This window comes from Nerophis ophidion, unplaced genomic scaffold (genome assembly GCF_033978795.1).
Source record: "Nerophis ophidion isolate RoL-2023_Sa unplaced genomic scaffold, RoL_Noph_v1.0 HiC_scaffold_262, whole genome shotgun sequence".
Taxonomy (NCBI): Eukaryota; Metazoa; Chordata; class Actinopteri; order Syngnathiformes; family Syngnathidae; genus Nerophis; species Nerophis ophidion.
In genome coordinates, this window is record NW_026907184.1 from 33,920 (window position 1) to 56,982 (window position 23,063).

General features: G+C 42.1%; 1 protein-coding gene across 1 annotated transcript in view; it reads left to right on the forward strand.

Annotated features, from left to right (window-relative positions):
- The window catches only part of LOC133547903 (kalirin-like), a gene marked incomplete at its 3' end in the record, with an annotated part of 63,833 nt that overhangs the window by 24,727 nt on the left and 16,043 nt on the right, over positions 1 to 23,063 (forward strand). The window contains exons 20-31 of the mRNA XM_061893388.1: positions 2,987 to 3,084; positions 4,590 to 4,753; positions 4,816 to 4,935; positions 5,022 to 5,101; positions 5,173 to 5,311; positions 9,041 to 9,175; positions 9,245 to 9,398; positions 12,535 to 12,650; positions 12,734 to 12,856; positions 13,877 to 14,059; positions 14,125 to 14,249; positions 14,326 to 14,392. Coding sequence (XP_061749372.1) covers positions 2,987 to 3,084; positions 4,590 to 4,753; positions 4,816 to 4,935; positions 5,022 to 5,101; positions 5,173 to 5,311; positions 9,041 to 9,175; positions 9,245 to 9,398; positions 12,535 to 12,650; positions 12,734 to 12,856; positions 13,877 to 14,059; positions 14,125 to 14,249; positions 14,326 to 14,392 — 1,504 coding nt within the window. The remainder of the gene's footprint in view (positions 1 to 2,986; positions 3,085 to 4,589; positions 4,754 to 4,815; positions 4,936 to 5,021; positions 5,102 to 5,172; positions 5,312 to 9,040; positions 9,176 to 9,244; positions 9,399 to 12,534; positions 12,651 to 12,733; positions 12,857 to 13,876; positions 14,060 to 14,124; positions 14,250 to 14,325; positions 14,393 to 23,063) is intronic.

The following is a 23,063-nucleotide window of genomic DNA, read 5'->3' on the forward strand; positions in this document are numbered from 1 at the left end:
GAAGGGATCCAGTTGTCATCTTAACAAGCTGTTTTATTCACAATTTTATAGCTACTCCAATTGCTAACTGTTAGCCTCAAACACATAGCACAGAATGTCGTAACATAAAGACACGGCGGAACCCGTACATAATCACAACATAAAAAGTACAGAACTGCTCCATGTCAAAAAGAAAGGTTAAACAAAAGAAGTGAACAGAAGGAAAAAAATGATAGATAAATACTGTGATAAGTCAGACAAGCAGAAATGCACAAAACCATGTACAGTATGTCTACAGTGGAAGTCACTGCTTATTCTGCACCTGCAGTGAAGGAACTCGTCCAGAAGATGGCACCATAGCACAAATGATAACACACCTCTCCTTTTATGTTAGGTTCTGCACATGTCAAAGTAATTTATTCCGATGTAAGGTGTAATGCATGAAAATGCACGTCATAATCAGATCATTGTTTTCAGGGTGTTTGTACACAGCAACATTCTGATCTGAATGATGAAGGGATTAAATAAATGTTGTTCATACTGACTCATTTTGGTGGCAGCTGTTCCAAATCAGCACTCAAATTGCTTGATGGACAACAGGCCATGTCTTCATGGTAGAACTGACAAACATGGATTGTCTGTCTACGTCATCTGTTGGATTTATTATGTGTATATGTATTTATGGCGGACTTGCTTGGGAGTTTTAACATGGGCGTGGCTACCACTGTCAGGTGACTACTTGGGTAGCTTTTAAAAATGGCGTCATTGTTCGTTTGGTAAAATACAGCGTGCTTTGTCAACGGCATAGCACACTGGTAAGATCATTTTATTATGTCCGCTTTTCTTGGTTAGATCAACTGAACTATTGTTTCAAATCCATGCTTGCTCGTTTCTTTTCTTTTTTGTTTGTTGTGTGTTCCCTAAGTCCGCGGCGCTTGTTGTGCGGCCAGCTGGCTGTTTGACAAACACGCACTGTTTTAGCTTTTCAACGACATCGGCAAAATGATGAAGTTAAAGACTACAACCACAGTAATGTGCGGATTGAAATCTGTTGTATTAGAGTGTTGTCACCTTCTGTGTGTCCGGCTGAATTTGAGTGATCGTAGGTTTATTCTTGGCTTGAGTTTGAAAATACCGGCACTTTACTTCCTGGTTTGGCTGATGGGATTTGTAGTTCTCTAATGTAGTTTTGCTTAAATATGTAATGTGTGGCTCAAACAGAGCGCCTGTGTTTTATGTTTTGTTTTAGTATGCTTGTCCATGAATCATGGCCACATTATAAATGATTCTGATCACATTTAAAACATTATATGACATAAATTAATGGTGATAATAAAATGTAATGCTAAAATGAATAAGTTAGGATAAAATCACAGTGATTGATAATATGTCTTATCATGGTTGACAACAATATGGTTCAGTTGATTAATTCATGTCTATTATATACATTATGATAATTCAAGACAGATACATTGTTTTGTTATGTTCATGTTTACTTTTAGGTTATTACCTGCTGCTAATTGCTGCTGCTGCTGCTGCTGCTGTTACAGTACCAAATAAAACAAGCAAAAAAGTGCACAGCGAGTAATTCCTTTCATGCTGAGTGACGAACCCTATTCAAAGGGCCAATATGGAAAAAACTGAACATCATCTGTCATCACACAGATTGCCTTCTTCTCTCGACAATTGCCATCGTTTGTGCTTAACTGTGCCAGTTTGCACCTACTTTCCAAATGTACTAAATATAGCCTCAGAAAGCGTGGCCGCACACCAGTTTAAGGCTTCACAAATCACATTTCAAGAGCTAAATTGTTACGCGTCAATCTCCTCCTTCCAGCATTGTGGCCGATCCGTTCTGTAATCTGCATCTGCAGCGGCACCTCACTTTATGATCCTAATGCCTTCCATGACCGATCATTTACAACACTTGTATCTCAAAAGCATTCGTGCAATTGAAATCAATTTCATCCATGCTTGCCTTCCACCCCAAAACACTACAATTTTAACATTTCACATGTTTATTTTTAAAAGAAACAATAAAAACAATATAGTACCACAAAAAACTACAGTAGTTGTATTAAATAATATAATACACATTTAAAGCATTTACCACTTTCAGCAGACTGAAAAAGACTTTCAATCAATCAAAGATTATTTATATAGCCCTGAATCACAAATGTCTCAAAGGGCTGTACAAAGCACAAGGATAAGAAAGAACTTAACCCAAAGGGTAAAATGTGAAACCTTGGAAGGGAATGACAGATGTGGGGACGCCCCTCCAGGTGACCTGTGCAATGTGAAATAATGTTAATAATGTGAAATAATGTTAATAATGTGAAAGTCCAGACCGTAGTGAGGCCGCCAGGGGAAAAATGAGGTCATTGTTGGTCTGTCCTGTTGGCACCTTTACTTCCAACATTGATAGGCCGTGTCCCCGAAGAGGGAGGGCTGCTCAATAATGCTAAGATAGCAGAAAGTAATGGCTTTAAAAATGTTGATATTCCATATTACCTTCTCTCTCACCGTTTGTTGCGTGGGGGAGGAGAGTGAATACTTTGCAGGCCATGTGCTGGGAGGGTTCTATCACACCAGGGTTTGGGCAACAGACCGCCTTGGACACCCCGAGCAGTTTCAGGTGTTCGCAGGTAGTTGGGGAAGAAGCCTCAGCAGGAGAAGAATGTCAGCTGGAAGCTGGACCGCTGCCAAAGGTTCGGTTTTTAATGGTCGGAGCGAAAGTAATGTCGATCTCTACCGATGTATCAGCTAGTGCCAGCAAGTGAGAGCGGACGTTTATGAGCGGATTTTACGCTGTGCACTGTCGCACCAGCTACGCCATGTGGGGAGGCGGGGAGGCTCGGAACTCAACTTGAAGCATAACCAATAGCAGAGAGACCGCTTGTATCTCCAAATACTAATACTGTAGTCTGTTTACACTTAAAGGCAACCATTCTCAAATGTTTTGCTCATTTACCAGCTCAGACAATGTCAGACTTTGATTGTTGTGCAGGCACATGGAACGGAGGCTGGCTATGAATACCATGACCTACGAGGTGGTCCAGCAAGGTCACGACCTTCAGCAGTACATTACTGAGGTCCAGGCAACAGGTGAGTCCCTTGGCTGATTGCTATCAACATTGGACCAAGCATCTATTGCATGCTATCATGTTTTGAAAGAATACAACCTACAAAATGGATGAAAGAACTCTATGCCTTTTTGATTTGTTCTTTAAGAGTGGGTTTGAAATTAGTCCCTTAAAGATTCAGTTTACTTCTCCCCAACCAGTCAACATATGTTTTCTTGACTTGGAGTTGCCGATTAGGCTCCTCCACGAGCACGCATACTGTGGACCCTTTGGTCCCTATATAATCAGAGCAAAACCTGCAGGAAGTCTAAATGACTTTCATTAGACATTGGACTACTTTTTCACCAAGTATGTGGATCATCTAAGGTGTGGAGACGGTCTGGTTTGGTGGCATGAGGATGTACTGTATCCCGTTTAGGGAGTATTTCATCCTCTGATTGGCAGACAAAGTGTGGCTTCGTTGTTTTAATATCTTGAGCTCTTGTCGACTGTGGAGATTGAATGAGAGATGGATATGTTAGTAATGTGCTTGCAGTATTGGACTGAAAAATGTGAAGCTCTAAGTTTACTAGATCAACTTCTCCACCTTTATCTATGATCATCACGGTTGTCTGTCTGGGCTCCCCTTCAAGAACATGGTGAGCAACTGAGTCCTTCATGTTGGACTCAGACTAGAACCTCTGCCACACCATGTCAAGAAGGCCGCATATCTATACTGTAAAGTTCAACTATGAATGACAGTAAAAAGGAAGTCTAATTTTGATCTGGCTTTTGGATACCTTCTTGGTAAGCTTGAAGTTTGGGGTCTTGGATAACGTCTCACGGTTGGCCTGGGAACAGCTTGGTGTGGAATAAAAGGTGAAGAAAGTTTGTGAATTCCTGCATTGATTGCTGCCCAATGACCAAGAGTAAAGGAAGAAAAGGGATGTTCTTCCTTTGGACTTTGATACTTTGATGCTGTTTTGCCTGCTGGTTTATTCTTTGGCCATTACATTACTCACACCTTTTTGGGTCATCCATCCCAAATTGTTAGGTTCATCATTTTTTTTACAGTCTCTTTAAGTGCCTCTCATATTGAGACAAATCGTAGCTCCAATCGGTGTCTAGTTGTTCAGTTCAGATTCTTGTATGTTCTACTGAGACTTAAAACTGAATTGCAGGCCTTACTTGAGTCGTGTCACTCAGGAGATGACAATAATTGTACATGGAAGGTTACGGACTTTTCAAACATCGAGTCAAATTCCATTCTTAAAGGTTTGTGATGGAGTAGAATGTGCAAGAGTAGAGTGGTTGGTGTCGCATGCAGACCATTGTGGGGAGAGGTGGTGGTCGTGATGGGGGAGGGGGGTAATGGGGAGGGGGTAGCCATGGAAACTCAGTTGGTCCCCATGGAAACTAGCTCATTGACTTTGCTATGGAAACACGCACACACACACACACACACTGTGACTGAAGAGCGCACAGCAGTACTCATCATGGACTGCAGCGGTGCAGTCTACCTTCTACATGCTGCTGTCTGTATTTCAGGGATTGAGCTGTCGGAGGTGGATGGTGCTCTCTCCTCCCAGGTGGAGGAGCTGCAGCACCTCATGCAGGACAAACAGAAGGAAGTGCAGCAGATTGCAGATCACACACACACACATCTAGAACAAAACCTGCAGCTGAAACACCTGCAGAACCAGGTCAAACAGGTAACTCATGCACACACACTTGCAGGTCAAGCCTCTGGTGCACATCCATGTGTGTGTGTCAGGTTCTGGGGTGGATCTCCGAGGGTGAGGTCATGTTGTCATCCTGCATGTTGAACTCCAGCTGTTTGTCCGAAGCTGAACAGTTACAGAGGGAACATGAACGTCTCCAACAGGCCATAGAGGTTATACACACACACTAAGTGGACCAGACCGCACCATGTGGTGCTTAGTATGGCGACCGACCAGAGAACATCTCACTTTTGTCCAGGCTCTCCTCCACGCTGACTCCTTGCAGCGGACCCACCAGGTGGCGCTGGCGCTGCAGCAGAGGGCAGAGTTGCTTGTCAGGTTCGTCACTGCTTTACTTTTTGCACAGCAGCCCTGTTTTGCTTTGCTATTAACCTTTGACATCCTACCAGATCAGGCCACAATGATTCAGATGCAGTTAGGTCATGTGCACAGACGGTGGCGCTGCACTGGCAGAGACTGATGCTGCGCATCGAAGACCGACTCAAACTTGTCAATGCTTCCGCCGCCTTTTACAGGACATCGCAACAGGTGAGAAGTCTTTGTCAAGATGCACGCAGTACTTCCTGTTTGAAGGACTTTGTGTCCGGCTTTACGTGCACCTGCTTTTGCATCACATACACACTTATTAGGTGTGCACCTGTGTAACCACATATTCATGCGCATCAATCAATCTTTACTTCTATAGCCCTAAATCACAAGTGTCTCAAAGGGCTGCACAAGCCACAACCACATCCTCGCTTCAAAGCCCACAAAAGGGCAAGGAAAAACTCACAGCCCAGTGGGACGTCAATGTGAATGACTATGAGAAACCTTGGACAGGACCAGAGATGTGGGTGACACCCCCCATCGGGTCCTTGGTCACCTCCCTGACTAGACTAAGATGAATGCAGCAAAGTACAGAGACATCCTGGATGAAAACCAACTCTTCTCATCCAACCTGATGGAGCGTGAGAGGAATGGGCCAAGCAGCCAAAGACAGGTGTGCCAAGATGGTGGCATCGTACTCAAAAAGACTTGAGGCTGTAATTGCTGCCAAAGGTGCATCCACTATGTATCGAGCAATAGCTGTCAATACTTACAGTATGTGATTTATTACATTTTTATTTTAAATACATTTGCAAAATTAAAAAAAATATATTTCACATTGTCATTAAGAGGTATTGTCTGTAAAATTTTGAGAACAAAAATGAATGAATGGCCCGCGAGACATGAGTTTTAATAAGGAATTTGGCCGCAGAGAAATTAAAATGTGTTTATAAAAGTCAATATACATGCTGCTGAATGTATATAGGTCCTCTCCAAGGTTCTCATAGTCATCATTGTCACCGACGTCCCACTGGGTGTGAGTTTTCCTTGCCATTTTGTGGGTTTTTCCGAGGATGTCGTAGTCGTAGTGGTTTGTACAGTCCTTTGAGACATTTGTGATTTAGGGCTATATAAATAAACATTGATTGATTGATTGATATATACATACATATATATATATATATATATATGTGTGTGTGTGTGTATATACTGTATATATATATATACATATATGTGTGTACATGTGTGTGTGTGTGTATATATATATATATATGTGTGTGTGTATATATATTTTTGTGTGTATAAAATCGATTCGAATTTGAATCGTGATTCTCATGTTGGGTTCAGAACCAATTCTCTTTTATTTAAATCGATTTATTTTTTTATTCAATCAAACAAAACACTACACAACAATACCATAACAATACAATCCAATTCCAAAACCAAAGCTGAGCCAGCAACACTCAGAACTGCAACAAACAGAACAATTGAGAGGAGACACAAACACCACACAGAACAAAACAAAAGTAGTGAAACAAAAATGAATATTATCAACAACAGTATCAATATTAGTTATAATTTCAGCATAGCAGTGATTAAAAATCCCTCATTGACATTATCATTACACATTTATAAAAATAATCAAAAAGAACAATAGTGTCACAGTGGCTTACACTTGCATGGCATCTCATAAGCTGGACAACACACTGTGTCCAATGTTTTCACAAAGATAAAATAAGTCATATTTTTGGCTCCTTTAATAGTTAAAACAAATTGACATTATTGCAATCAGTTGATAAAACATTGTCCTTTACAATTATAAAAGCTTTTTTTTTTTAAATCTACTACTCTGCTAGCATGTCAGCAGACTGGGGTAGATCCTGCTGAAATCTATGTATTGAATGAATACACAATCCTTTTCAATCGGAAAAATATTGCTTTTGAATTGAGAATCGCGTTGAATCAAAGAAATCGATATATTATCGAATCGGGACCCCAATAATCGATATTAAGACGAATCGTGGGACACCTAAAGATTCGCAGCCCTAATATATATATACATACTGTATATTCAAACCCAGTTTCCATATGAGTTGGTAAATTGTGTTAGATGTAAATATAAACAGAATACAATGATTTGCAAATCCTTTTCAAGCCATATTCAGTTGAATATGCTACAAAGACAACATATTTGATGTTCAAACTCATAAACTGTATTTTTGTTTTGCAAATAATCATTAACTTAGAATTTCATGGCTGCAACACGTGACAAAAGTAGTTGGGAAAGGGCATGTTCACCACTGTGTTACATCACCTTTTCTTTTAACAACACTCAATAAACGTTTGGGAACTGAGGAAACTAATTGTTGAAGCTTTGAAAGTGGAATTCTTTCCCATTCTTGTTTTATGTAGAGCTTCAGTCGTTCAACAGTCCGGGTTCTCCACCGGTCGTATTTTACGCTTCATAATGCACCACACATTTTCCATGGGAGACAGGTCTGGACTGCAGGCGGGCCAGGAAAGTACCCACACTCTTTTACTATGAAGCCACGCTGTTGTAACATGTGGCTTGGCATTGTTTTGCTGCAATAAGCAGGGGTGTCCATGATAATGTTGCTTGGATGACAACATATGTTGCTCCAAAACCTGTATGGACCATTCAGCATGAATGGTGCCTTCACAGATGTGTAAGTTACCCATGCCTTGGGCACTAATGCACCCCCATACCATCACACATGTGTAAGTTACCCATGCCTTGGGCACTAATACACCCCCATACCGTCACAGATGCTGGCTTTTGAACTTTGCGCGTATAGAAATCCGGATGGTTATTTTCCTCTTTGTTCCGCGGGACACCACGTCCACAGTTTCCAAATTTAAATTTGAAATGTGGACTCATCAGACCACAAAACACTTTTCCACTTTGCATCAGTCCGTCTTAGATGATCTCGGGCCCAGCCAAGCCGGCGATATTGTTGATAAATGGGTTTGGCTTTGCATAGTAGAGTTTTAACTTGCACTTACAGATGTAGCGACCAACTGTAGTTACTGACAGTGGTTTAATGAAGTGTTCCTGAGCCCATGTGGTGATATCCTTTACACACTGATGTCTGTTTTTGATGCAGTACCACCTGAGGGATCAAAAGTCCGTAATATCATCGCTTATGTGCAGTGATTTCTCCAGATTCTCTGAACTCTTTGATGATTTTACGGACCATAGATGGTAAAATCTCTAAATTCCTTGGAATAGCTCGTTGAGAAATGTTGTTCTAAAACTGTTTGACAATTTGCTTACAAAGTGCTGACCGTCACCCCATCCTTTCTTGTGAAAGACTGAGCATTTTTTGGGAAGCTGTTTTTATAGCCAATCATGGCACCCACCTGTTCCCAAATAGCCTGCACACCTGTGGGATGTTCCAAATAAGTGTTTGATGAGCATTCCTCAACTTTATCAGTATTTATTGCCACCTTACCCAACTTCTTTGTCACGTGTTGCTGGCATCAAATTCTAAAGTTAATGATTATTTGCACACAAAAAATGTTTATCAGTTTGAACATGAAATATGTTGTCTTTGTAGCATATTCAACTGAATATGGCTTGAAAAGGATTTGCAAATCATTGTATTCCGTTTATATTTACATCCAACACAATTTCCCAACTCATATGGAAACGGGGTTTGTATGTATATAAACTGTATTTATAAGTTACTTTCCTTGCAGTCGGCTTTGGCTTCCAAATCACCAGGGCAGAAAGTATGTCCACCCCTGCTGCAAGGTAACAAAATGCGCTGTTAATACTTTGTGGAGGCACTGTGTTTGTGCCCCTGCGTGGCCACCAGTAGCTTGACTTCCTGCAAAGTGTATAAGCACTTGTGTGTGAAGCTGCTTTGGGCAACTGTGTCGCCTTGTTTGGCCTTGATGGACCTTCTACGTGTTGACTTTTCTGTGCAGGTGTGCGGCGTGCTGGAGAGTCTGGAACAGGAGTACCGCAGGGAGGACGACTGGTGTGGGGGCGGTGATAGACCGCCTGAGCATCTCCTGCCACTGCTCAACAAACACATGGAGCAGAAAGAGGCCTTTCTCAAGGTGTTGTACAGGTGTAATACTCCCCAGTCCTGCTGGAACATCCATTACTGGCTTCTTTCCACCCAACAGGCCTGCACGCTTGCAAGACGCAATGCAGAAGTTTTCCTCAAGTACATCCACCGCAACAGTGTCACCATGGCCAACATCTCGGGTCATAGTCTCACTGTGCCCGGGGTGACGGAGGCCACCGGGCACTCCCGGGTCCCGGAGCAACAGGTCAAAGGTGACACCCATTAGGACAAACACACACACACAATATGCACTGCAACAAGTCAATGTTCAAAAACAAGGAACAAATAATACAAAAATGAGGGGTATTTTATTTGAACTAAGCACAATGATCTGGCAATACTGTACAACAAGACATTTCGGCTTGTGGAGACTTTCCAAAACAAGTCAAATTAGCTAACCTCAATGGACCCAAAACTACCCTAAAGTAAGTATATTCTCACTAATAACAAGTGCACTTTTCTTGGTAGAAAAAAAAAATGGACCATTTTGCTCAATATGTTGAAGAATGGGCAGCAAGGTGGGACAGGGGTTAGTGCATGTGCCTCGCAATACGAAGGTCCTGTGTAGTCCAGGGTTCAATCCCGGGCTCAGGATCTTTCTGTGTGGAGTTTGCATGTTCTCCCCGTGACTGCGTGGGTTCTACTCCGGCTTCCTCCCACCTCCAAAGACATGCACCTGGGGATAGGCCCCTCCCACCTCCAAGGACATGCACCTGGGGATAGGCCCCTCCCACCTCCAAAAACATGCACCTGGGGATAGGCCCCTCCCACCTCCAAAGACATGCACCTGGGGATAGGCCCCTCCCACCTCCAAAGACATGCACCTGGGGATAGGACCCTCCCACCTCCAAAGACATGCACCTGGGGATAGGCCCCTCCCACCTCCAAAGACATGCACCTGGGGATAGGCCCCTCCCACCTCCAAAGACATGCACCTGGGGATAGGTTGATTGGCAACACTAAATGGTTCCTAGTGTGTGAATATTGTCTGTCTATCTGTGTTGGCTCTGCGATGAGGTGGTGACTTGTCCTGGGTGTACCCCGCCTTCCGCCCAAATGCAGCTGAGATAAGCTCCAGCACCCCCCCGACCCCAAAAGGGACAAGCAGTAGAAAATGGATGGATGGATGTTGAAAACTATTCTTAAATGAAGCAAATGCTAGTGCCATTATCTTGACATAATGATGTGTGCTCGGCATTACATTTCTTCGAACCAACAAACTTATACTAAAAACTAGTGTATTGTTGTTAATGTAATGCTAATGTATTGTTGTTAATGTCATGCTAATGTTTTGTTGTTAATGTAATGCTAATGTATTGTTGTTAATGTAATGCTAATGTATTGTTGTTAATGTAATGCTAATGTATTGTTGTTAATGGTCATGCTAATGTATTGTTGTTAATGTCATGCTAATGTATTGTTGTTAATGTCATGCTAATGTATTGTTGTTAATGTCATGCTAATGTATTGTTGTTAATGTCATGCTAATGTATTGTTGTTAATGTCATGCTAATGTATTGTTGTTAATGTAATGCTAATGTATTGTTGTTAATGTCATGCTAATGTATTGTTGTTAATGTAATGCTAATGTATTGTTGTTAATGTAATGCTAATGTATTGTTGTTAATGTAATGCTAATGTATTGTTGTTAATTTATTTCTAATGTATTGTTGTTAATGTAATGCTAATGTATTGTTGTTAATGTAATGCTAATGTATTGTTGTTAATGTAATGCTAATGTATTGTTGTAATTTAATTCTAATGTATTGTTGTTAATGTAATGCTAATGTATTGTTGTTAATGTAATGCCTAATGTATTGTTGTTAATGTAATGCTAATGTATTGTTGTTAATGTAATGTTAATGTATTGTTGTTGATTTAATTCTAATGTATTGTTGTTAATGTAATGCTAATGTATTGTTGTTGATTTAATTCTAATGTATTGTTGTTGATTTAATTCTAATGTATTGTTGTTAATGTAATGCTAATGTATTGTTGTTAATGTAATGTTAATGTATTGTTGTTGATTTAATTCTAATGTATTGTTGCTAATGTAATGCTAATGTATTGTTGTTAATGTAATGCTAATGTATTGTTAATGTAATGCTAATGTATTGTTGTTAATGTAATTCTAATGTATTGTTGCTAATGTCATGCTAATGTATTGTTGTTAATGTAATTCTAATGTATTGTTGTTAATGTCATGCTAATGTATTGTTGTTAATGTAATGCTAATGTATTGTTGTTAATTTAATGCTAATGTATTGTTGTTGATTTAATTCTAATGTATTGTTGTTAATGTAATGCTAATGTATTGTTGTTAATGTAATGGTAATGTATTGTTGCTAATATAATGCTAATGTATTGTTGTTAATGTAATGCTAATGTATTGTTGTTAATGTCATGCTAATGTATTGTTGTTAATGTCATGGTAATGTATTGTTGTTAATGTAATGCTAATGTATTGTTGTTAATGTCATGCGAATGTATTGTTGTTAATGTAATGCTAATGTATTGTTGTTAATGTCATGCTAATGTATTGTTGTTAATGTAATGCTAATGTATTGTTGTTAATGTAATGCTAATGTATTGTTGTTAATGTCATGCGAATGTATTGTTGTTAATGTAATGGTAATGTATTGTTGTTAATGTAATGCTAATGTATTGTTGTAAATGGAAAGGCAAGAAGGCAAGCCCGTGTTATTCTCGGGGTCTCCTAGCCGCTCAGGCAAATCAGATGCTCTAAAAATGCATTTTTCCATCCATAACATTTACAGCCCGGCCCCCGGCCAAATTTTTTTTATTGTAATTGTGAATAATTAATCTGAATGTGCATGAACTATTTCTGTTTAAAATTGTTTGAAATGTTGAAATATTAACTGTCAGTTTACTGTACTGTGCCCACTGTACTACTATAAGAGTAACTATTTTCTATTGTTTCATTGGAAATAAAACAGCAAAGTTTGTGTCAAAATCATGACATTTTCCCCCATGCTTGAAGTAAGAAATGATGACTTTACAAAAGTAGTTTTCTACTAGTGAGTGTTGATGCCGCAGCTTTGCAACACTTGATATTCTACTTCCAAGCATGTTTGACTCCACACAGCTCATCACATCTCAGCAACAAGCTGTAATATCTTACTGACATCATTTAGGAGCAAAACCCTTAAAAGAAGTAAAAGACTCTCACATCAAATCTGCTTAGTGAAAAGAATGATCTTATCAGACAGAAAATAAGCAAACATCTTACTTCGATTTCACTTTTTGCAGTGTGGAGGTGCCCTGACGAGGACCTGATGAACTGATGAACTGATGAACTGATGCTAGTACGTGAATGTGTGCTTGCAGGTATTCTCAGTGAGCTACTTCAGAGGGAAAATAGAGTTCTTCATTTTTGGACATTAAAGAAGCGACGACTTGACCAATGCCAGCAGTATGTCATGTTTCAGATCCACGCACAGCAGGTAGCTCATGTCACTCACTCACTCACTTCTTCAGTGTCGATGGAAGAAAGTGTCGGCCGCCCTAACATGTCTGTCGCACAAAGGCTTTGGATTGGCTGCAGCAGTCCGGGGACCACTATCTGGCAACACACACATCGGCGGGGGCGACAGTGGCCGAGACGCAGGAGCTGTTGAAGCAGCACAGAGACTTTTGTGTTTCAGCCAAGGTGAGAAGATGCAGGGAAGACAAGTCTTCATATTTGGACAGTGTTCATGTTGTGTACCAAGTCTATTTAATATGTTGCGTCAGGCAAATGTCACATTCCTCTGAAGCTCAGGATGTCTCCTGGTTAAACTACATCTTGTAGTTCGACTTCAGCCTCAACCCTTTCGCTCTGTGAAACTGTCCATTTATGAATGTAAAACTTTTTGTTTATTTTGTTGACTGCTGACCAAATAAATAATAAACTAAAGTAAACTAAACAGATGACATATAACTACAGATGTCCGATAATGGCTTTTTTGCCGATATCCAATATTCTGATATTGTCCAACTCTTAATTAGCGATTCCCATATCAAGCGATAGCGATATATACAGCGGTGGAATGAAGACATTATTATGCCTCATGTTGTTGTGATGCCCCGCTGGATGCTTCAAACAATGTAACAAGGTTTTACAAAATAAATCAACTTAAGTTTGGGAAGAAATGCCAACATGGCACTGCCATATTTATTATTGAAGTTACAGAGTGCATTATTTGTTTTAAGCAGCTTGGAATTTGGGACATGCTCTCCCTGAGAGAGCATGGGAAGCTTGAGGGGGGTGTATATTGTAGCGTCCAAGAATAGTTAGTGCTGCAAGGGCTTCCGGGTATTTGTTGTGTTGTGTTATGGTGCAGATGTTCTCCTCAAATGTGTTTGTCATTCTTGTTTGGTGTGGCTTCACAGTGTGACGCATATTTGTAACAGTGTTGGCGTTGTTTATACGGCCACCCTCAGCGTGACCTGTATGGCTGTTGACCAAGTATGCCTTGCATTCACTTGTGGCTCTGAACTTCTCCCTACGTCCGTGTACACAGCAGCGTTTTAAAAAGTCATACATTTTACGTTTTGAAACCCGATACCGATAATTTCCGATGTCACATTTTAAAGCATTTATTGGGCGATATTATCGCACATCTCCACATATGACAGATAACAGCAGGCACAGAAGATGTTGTCCAACGTCTGACTTCCTTTGTTTCAGCACACGCAAGAAAAAGTGCATCTGCTGATTCAACTGGCTGAGAGCATGCTGGCTAAAGGCCACGCTCACCGCCTGGAGCTTCGCCGCTGTGTTTCCACTGTAGATAAACGATACCGGGACTTCACGGTCCGGATGGGCCAGTATCGCCATGTGCTGGAGACGGCATTAGGAGGGTGCTCACAGGTACAGTGTAGAGCACTTAATACACCTTTTCAATCATTTCAATATTATTTCCTTGTTCCTTTCAGGACAATAAAGACTTGGAGCTTGAGTTGATTCCCAATAGTTTGTCTGACTCTGACCCTGAGGTCAATCTGTCGGACCCAAACCACCAGATGAGTGACGAGAAGAGACGCTCGGCCCGCAAGAAAGAGTGAGTGACTAAGCAAAGTGTCAGCAGGCACATCAATGTGCTTGAGTCCGGCTAAGCACTGTGGCGTGCGTCCCAGGTACATCATGGCGGAGCTGTTGCAGACTGAGAGAGTCTATGTCCGAGACCTGCACCAATGCATAGAGGTACAAGCTGACTGGCATGATAGCACACTGCTTGAGGCTCTACACCGTTACTCATCTTAGTTTTGCACTACTTCTTTTATTTGATAGTTTCTTTCAAGCTAAACTAACCACATCAGCTGGCATCCGCAACCCACATTATTTATGAAAACATCAAAGAAACAATGTTGTTAACCTGGTGTTTCTGTTACAGTACCATATTTTATCGGCCAAAGGGCGCACCGTATTGTAAGGGGCGCTGCCCATGAGCAAGTTTAGTCAGGTGTATTTTCATACAAAGGAGTCGCATGATTATTTTCTGAATGTAAAAGACTTCCTTGTAGTCTACATAACATGTGATTCTGCTTCTTTGCTCAATATGTTGCATAGATGATGTTTTACACATCATCTTCAACTCACTTTCTGACAGTCTCTTCAGTTTTGTGGGCGCTCTTATTTACGTGCCTCCACTTGGACAGCGTCTTCTCCCCGTCATCTTTATTGTAGCGGTGTAGCGTGCAAGGACGGGAGTGGAAGACATGTCAAAAGATGGCACTAACTGTTTTAATGACATTCACACTTGACTTTAATCAATACCGGAGCAGCATCTCCTCATCCGTGGCTCACTAGTGCAACAACAACACCCGAAATGTGTCCCGTGACCGGAACTCTCTAATAAGTAAAGTTCCTTGGGTGAATAATGTAAACTCACTACACCGGTATGTTCTAGCGCTACCATAGCGAGATATAAGTAAGAACTTGACACTACCTTATATTACAAAATGGCAATAGTGGAGGATGAATGTCACATAACACGAAGATAGAGAAAAAGAAGAAGCTTAAGACTATGGCCTCGGCATGGACTGCAGTGGTGGACCTGTACAAATTTTCAGGATTTATGCAGATCCCAAATACAGATCAGCAGGTACCAGATGGTAAGAAAAGTGGGTTTTGCGTAATATTGTGGAACAAAACTGCAGATAATATGTCTGCAAACGGTTCCATGTTGCGGTCCTTATACACACACCATAGTACCACTGGTATCTCTGACTACACACACCATAGTACCACTGGTATCTCTGACTACACACACCATAGTACCACTGGTATCTCTGACTACACACACCATAGTACGTACCACTGGTATCTCTGACTACACACACCATAGTACGTACCACTGGTATCTCTGACTACACACACCATAGTACCACTGGTATCTCTGACTACACACACCATAGTACCACTGGTATCTCTGACTACACACACCATAGTACCACTGGTATCTCTGACTACACACACCATAGTACCACTGGTATCTCTGACTACACACACCATAGTACCACTGGTATCTCTGACTACACACACCATAGTACGTACCACTGGTATCTCTGACTACACACACCATAGTACGTACCACTGGTATCTCTGACTACACACACCATAGTACCACTGGTATCTCTGACTACGCACACCATAGTACCACTGGTATCTCTGACTACACACACCATAGTACCACTGGTATCTCTGACTACACACACCATAGTACCCACCACTGGTATCTCTGACTACACACACCATAGTACCTACCACTGGTATCTCTGACTACACACACCATAGTACCACTGGTATCTCTGACTACACACACCATAGTACCACTGGTATCTCTGACTATACACACCATAATACCACTGGTATCTCTGATTACACACACCATAGTACCACTGGTATCTCTGATTACACACACCATAGTACCACTGGTATCTCTGACTACACACACCATAGTACCACTGGTATCTCTGACTACACACACCATAGTACCACTGGTATCTCTGACTACACACACCATAGTACCACTGGTATCTCTGACTACACACACCATAGTACCTACCACTGGTATCTCTGACTACACACACCATAGTACCACTGGTATCTCTGACTACACACACCATAGTACCACTGGTATCTCTGACTATACACACCATAATACTACTGGTATCTCTGATTACACACACCATAGTACCACTGGTATCTCTGACTACACACACCATAGTACCACTGGTATCTCTGACTACACACACCATAGTACCACTGGTATCTCTGACTACACACACCATAGTACCACTGGTATCTCTGACTACACACACCATAGTACCACTGGTATCTCTGAATACACATACCATAGTACCTACCACTGGTATCTCTGACTACACACACCATAGTACCACTGGTGTCTCTGACTACAAACACCATAGTACCTACCACTGGTATCTCTGACTACACACATCATAGTACCTACCACTGGTATCTCTGACTACATACACCATAGTACCACTGGTATCTCTGACTACACACATCATAGTACCACTGGTATCTCTGACTACACACACCATAATACCACTGGTATCTCTGACTACACACACCATAATACCACTGGTATCTCTGATTACACACACCATAGTACCACTGGTATCTCTGACTACACACACCATAGTATCCACCACTGGTATCTCTGATTACACACACCATAGTACCCACCACTGGTATCTCTGACTACACACACCATAATACCACTGGTATCTCTGATTACACACACCATAGTACCCACCACTGGTATCTCTGACTACACACACCATAGTACCTACCACTGGTATCTCTGACTACACACACCATAGTACCACTGGTATCTCTGACTACACACACCATAGTACCCACCACTGGTATCTCTGACTACACACACCATAGTACCTACCACTGGTATCTCTGACTACACACACCATAGTACCACTGGTATCTCTGACTACACACACCATAGTACCTACCACTGGTATCTCTGACTACACACACCATAGTACCACTGGTATCTCTGACTACACACACCATAGTACCCACCACTGGTATCTCTGACTACACACACCATAGTACCACTGGTATCTCTGACTACACACACCATAGTACCACTGGTATCTCTGAATACACATACCATAGTACCTACCACTGGTATCTCTGACTACACACACCATAGTACCACTGGTGTCTCTGACTACACACACCATAGTACCTACCACTGGTATCTCTGACTACACACATCATAGTACCTACCACTGGTATCTCTGACTACATACACCATAGTACCACTGGTATCTCTGACTACACACATCATAGTACCACTGGTATCTCTGACTACACACACCATAGTACCACTGGTATCTCTGACTACACACACCATAGTACCACTGGTATCTCTGACTACACACACCATAGTACCACTGGTATCTCTGACTACACACACCATAGTACCACTGGTATCTCTGACTACACACACCATAGTACCACTGGTATCTCTGACTACACACACCATAGTACCTACCACTGGTATCTCTGACTACACACACCATAGTACCACTGGTATCTCTGACTATACACACCATAATACCACTGGTATCTCTGATTACACACACCATAGTACCACTGGTATCTCTGACTACACACACCATAGTACCACTGGTATCTCTGACTACACAAACCCTAGTACCACTGGTATCTCTGACTACACACACCATAGTACCACTGGTATCTCTGACTACACACACCATAGTACCACTGGTATCTCTGAATACACATACCATAGTACCTACCACTGGTATCTCTGACTACACACACCATAGTACCACTGGTGTCTCTGACTACAAACACCATAGTACCTACCACTGGTATCTCTGACTACACACATCATAGTACCTACCACTGGTATCTCTGACTACATACACCATAGTACCACTGGTATCTCTGACTACACACATCATAGTACCACTGGTATCTCTGACTACACACACCATAATACCACTGGTATCTCTGACTACACACACCATAATACCACTGGTATCTCTGATTACACACACCATAGTACCACTGGTATCTCTGACTACACACACCATAGTATCCACCACTGGTATCTCTGATTACACACACCATAGTACCCACCACTGGTATCTCTGACTACACACACCATAATACCACTGGTATCTCTGATTACACACACCATAGTACCCACCACTGGTATCTCTGACTACACACACCATAGTACCACTGGTATCTCTGACTACACACACCATAGTACCACTGGTATCTCTGACTACACACACCATAGTACCACTGGTATCTCTGACTACACACACCATAGTACGTACCACTGGTATCTCTGACTACACACACCATAGTACGTACCACTGGTATCTCTGACTACACACACCATAGTACCACTGGTATCTCTGACTACGCACACCATAGTACCACTGGTATCTCTGACTACGCACACCATAGTACCACTGGTATCTCTGACTACACACACCATAGTACCTACCACTGGTATCTCTGACTACACACACCATAGTACCACTGGTATCTCTGACTACACACACCATAGTACCTACCACTGGTATCTCTGAATACACATACCATAGTACCTACCACTGGTATCTCTGACTACACACACCATAGTACCACAGGTATCTCTGACTACACACACCATAGTACGTACCACTGGTATCTCTGACTACACACACCATAGTACCACTGGTATCTCTGACTACACACACCATAGTACCACTGGTATCTCTGACTACACACACCATAGTACCACTGGTATCTCTGACTACACACACCATAGTACCACTGGTATCTCTGACTACACACACCATAGTACCTACCACTGGTATCTCTGACTACACACACCATAGTACCACTGGTATCTCTGACTACACACACCATAGTACCTACCACTGGTATCTCTGACTACACACACCATAATACCACTGGTATTTTTGACTACACACACCACAGTACCTACCACTGGTATCTCTGACTACACACACCATAGTACCACTGGTATCTCTGACTACACACACCATAGTACCACTGGTATCTCTGACTACACACACCATAGTACCCACCACTGGTATCTCTGACTACACACACCATAGTACCTACCACTGGTATCTCTGACTACACACACCATAGTACCACTGGTATCTCTGACTACACACACCATAGTACCACTGGTATCTCTGACTATACACACCATAATACCACTGGTATCTCTGATTACACACACCATAGTACCACTGGTATCTCTGATTACACACACCATAGTACCACTGGTATCTCTGACTACACACACCATAGTACCACTGGTATCTCTGACTACACACACCATAGTACCACTGGTATCTCTGACTATACACACCATAATACCACTGGTATCTCTGATTACACACACCATAGTACCACTGGTATCTCTGATTACACACACCATAGTACCACTGGTATCTCTGACTACACACACCATAGTACCACTGGTATCTCTGACTACACACACCATAGTACCACTGGTATCTCTGACTACACACACCATAGTACCACTGGTATCTCTGACTACACACACCATAGTACCTACCACTGGTATCTCTGACTACACACACCATAGTACCACTGGTATCTCTGACTACACACACCATAGTACCACTGGTATCTCTGACTATACACACCATAATACCACTGGTATCTCTGATTACACACACCATAGTACCACTGGTATCTCTGACTACACACACCATAGTACCACTGGTATCTCTGACTACACACACCATAGTACCACTGGTATCTCTGACTACACACACCATAGTACCACTGGTATCTCTGACTACACACACCATAGTACCTACCACTGGTATCTCTGAATACACATACCATAGTACCTACCACTGGTATCTCTGACTACACACACCATAGTACCACTGGTGTCTCTGACTACAAACACCATAGTACCTACCACTGGTATCTCTGACTACACACATCATAGTACCTACCACTGGTATCTCTGACTACATACACCATAGTACCACTGGTATCTCTGACTACACACATCATAGTACCACTGGTATCTCTGACTACACACACCATAATACCACTGGTATCTCTGACTACACACACCATAATACCACTGGTATCTCTGATTACACACACCATAGTACCACTGGTATCTCTGACTACACACACCATAGTATCCACCACTGGTATCTCTGATTACACACACCATAGTACCCACCACTGGTATCTCTGACTACACACACCATAATACCACTGGTATCTCTGATTACACACACCATAGTACCCACCACTGGTATCTCTGACTACACACACCATAGTACCTACCACTGGTATCCCTGACTACACACACCATAGTACCACTGGTATCTCTGACTACACACACCATAGTACCCACCACTGGTATCTCTGACTACACACACCATAGTACCTACCACTGGTATCTCTGACTACACACACCATAGTACCACTGGTATCTCTGACTACACACACCATAGTACCTACCACTGGTATCTCTGACTACACACACCATAGTACCACTGGTATCTCTGACTACACACACCATAGTACCCACCACTGGTATCTCTGACTACACACACCATAGTACCACTGGTATCTCTGACTACACACACCATAGTACCACTGGTATCTCTGAATACACATACCATAGTACCTACCACTGGTATCTCTGACTACACACACCATAGTACCACTGGTGTCTCTGACTACACACACCATAGTACCTACCACTGGTATCTCTGACTACACACATCATAGTACCTACCACTGGTATCTCTGACTACATACACCATAGTACCACTGGTATCTCTGACTACACACATCATAGTACCACTGGTATCTCTGACTACACACACCATAGTACCACTGGTATCTCTGACTACACACACCATAGTACCACTGGTATCTCTGACTACACACACCATAGTACCACTGGTATCTCTGACTACACACACCATAGTACCACTGGTATCTCTGACTACACACACCATAGTACCACTGGTATCTCTGACTACACACACCATAGTACCTACCACTGGTATCTCTGACTACACACACCATAGTACCACTGGTATCTCTGACTATACACACCATAATACCACTGGTATCTCTGATTACACACACCATAGTACCACTGGTATCTCTGACTACACACACCATAGTACCACTGGTATCTCTGACTACACACACCATAGTACCACTGGTATCTCTGACTACACACACCATAGTACCACTGGTATCTCTGACTACACACACCATAGTACCTACCACTGGTATCTCTGAATACACATACCATAGTACCTACCACTGGTATCTCTGACTACACACACCATAGTACCACTGGTGTCTCTGACTACAAACACCATAGTACCTACCACTGGTATCTCTGACTACACACATCATAGTACCTACCACTGGTATCTCTGACTACATACACCATAGTACCACTGGTATCTCTGACTACACACATCATAGTACCACTGGTTTCTCTGACTACACACACCATAATACCACTGGTATCTCTGACTACACACACCATAATACCACTGGTATCTCTGATTACACACACCATAGTACCACTGGTATCTCTGACTACACACACCATAGTATCCACCACTGGTATCTCTGATTACACACACCATAGTACCCACCACTGGTATCTCTGACTACACACACCATAATACCACTGGTATCTCTGATTACACACACCATAGTACCCACCACTGGTATCTCTGACTACACACACCATAGTACCTACCACTGGTATCTCTGACTACACACACCATAGTACCACTGGTATCTCTGACTACACACACCATAGTACCCACCACTGGTATCTCTGACTACACACACCATAGTACCTACCACTGGTATCTCTGACTACACACACCATAGTACCACTGGTATCTCTGACTACACACACCATAGTACCTACCACTGGTATCTCTGACTACACACACCATAGTACCACTGGTATCTCTGACTACACACACCATAGTACCCACCACTGGTATCTCTGACTACACACACCATAGTACCACTGGTATCTCTGACTACACACACCATAGTACCACTGGTATCTCTGAATACACATACCATAGTACCTACCACTGGTATCTCTGACTACACACACCATAGTACCACTGGTGTCTCTGACTACACACACCATAGTACCTACCACTGGTATCTCTGACTACACACATCATAGTACCTACCACTGGTATCTCTGACTACATACACCATAGTACCACTGGTATCTCTGACTACACACATCATAGTACCACTGGTATCTCTGACTACACACACCATAATACCACTGGTATCTCTGACTACACACACCATAATACCACTGGTATCTCTGATTACACACACCATAGTACCCACCACTGGTATCTCTGACTACACACACCATAGTACCTACCACTGGTATCTCTGACTACACACACCATAGTACCACTGGTATCTCTGACTACACACACCATAGTACCCGACACTGGTATCTCTGACTACACACACCATAGTACCTACCACTGGTATCTCTGACTACACACACCATAGTACCACTGGTATCTCTGACTACACACACCATAGTACCTACCACTGGTATCTCTGACTACACACACCATAGTACCACTGGTATCTCTGACTACACACACCATAGTACCCACCACTGGTATCTCTGACTACACACACCATAGTACCTACCACTGGTATCTCTGATTACACACACCATAGTACCACTGGTATCTCTGACTACACACACCATAGTACCACTGGTATCTCTGACTACACA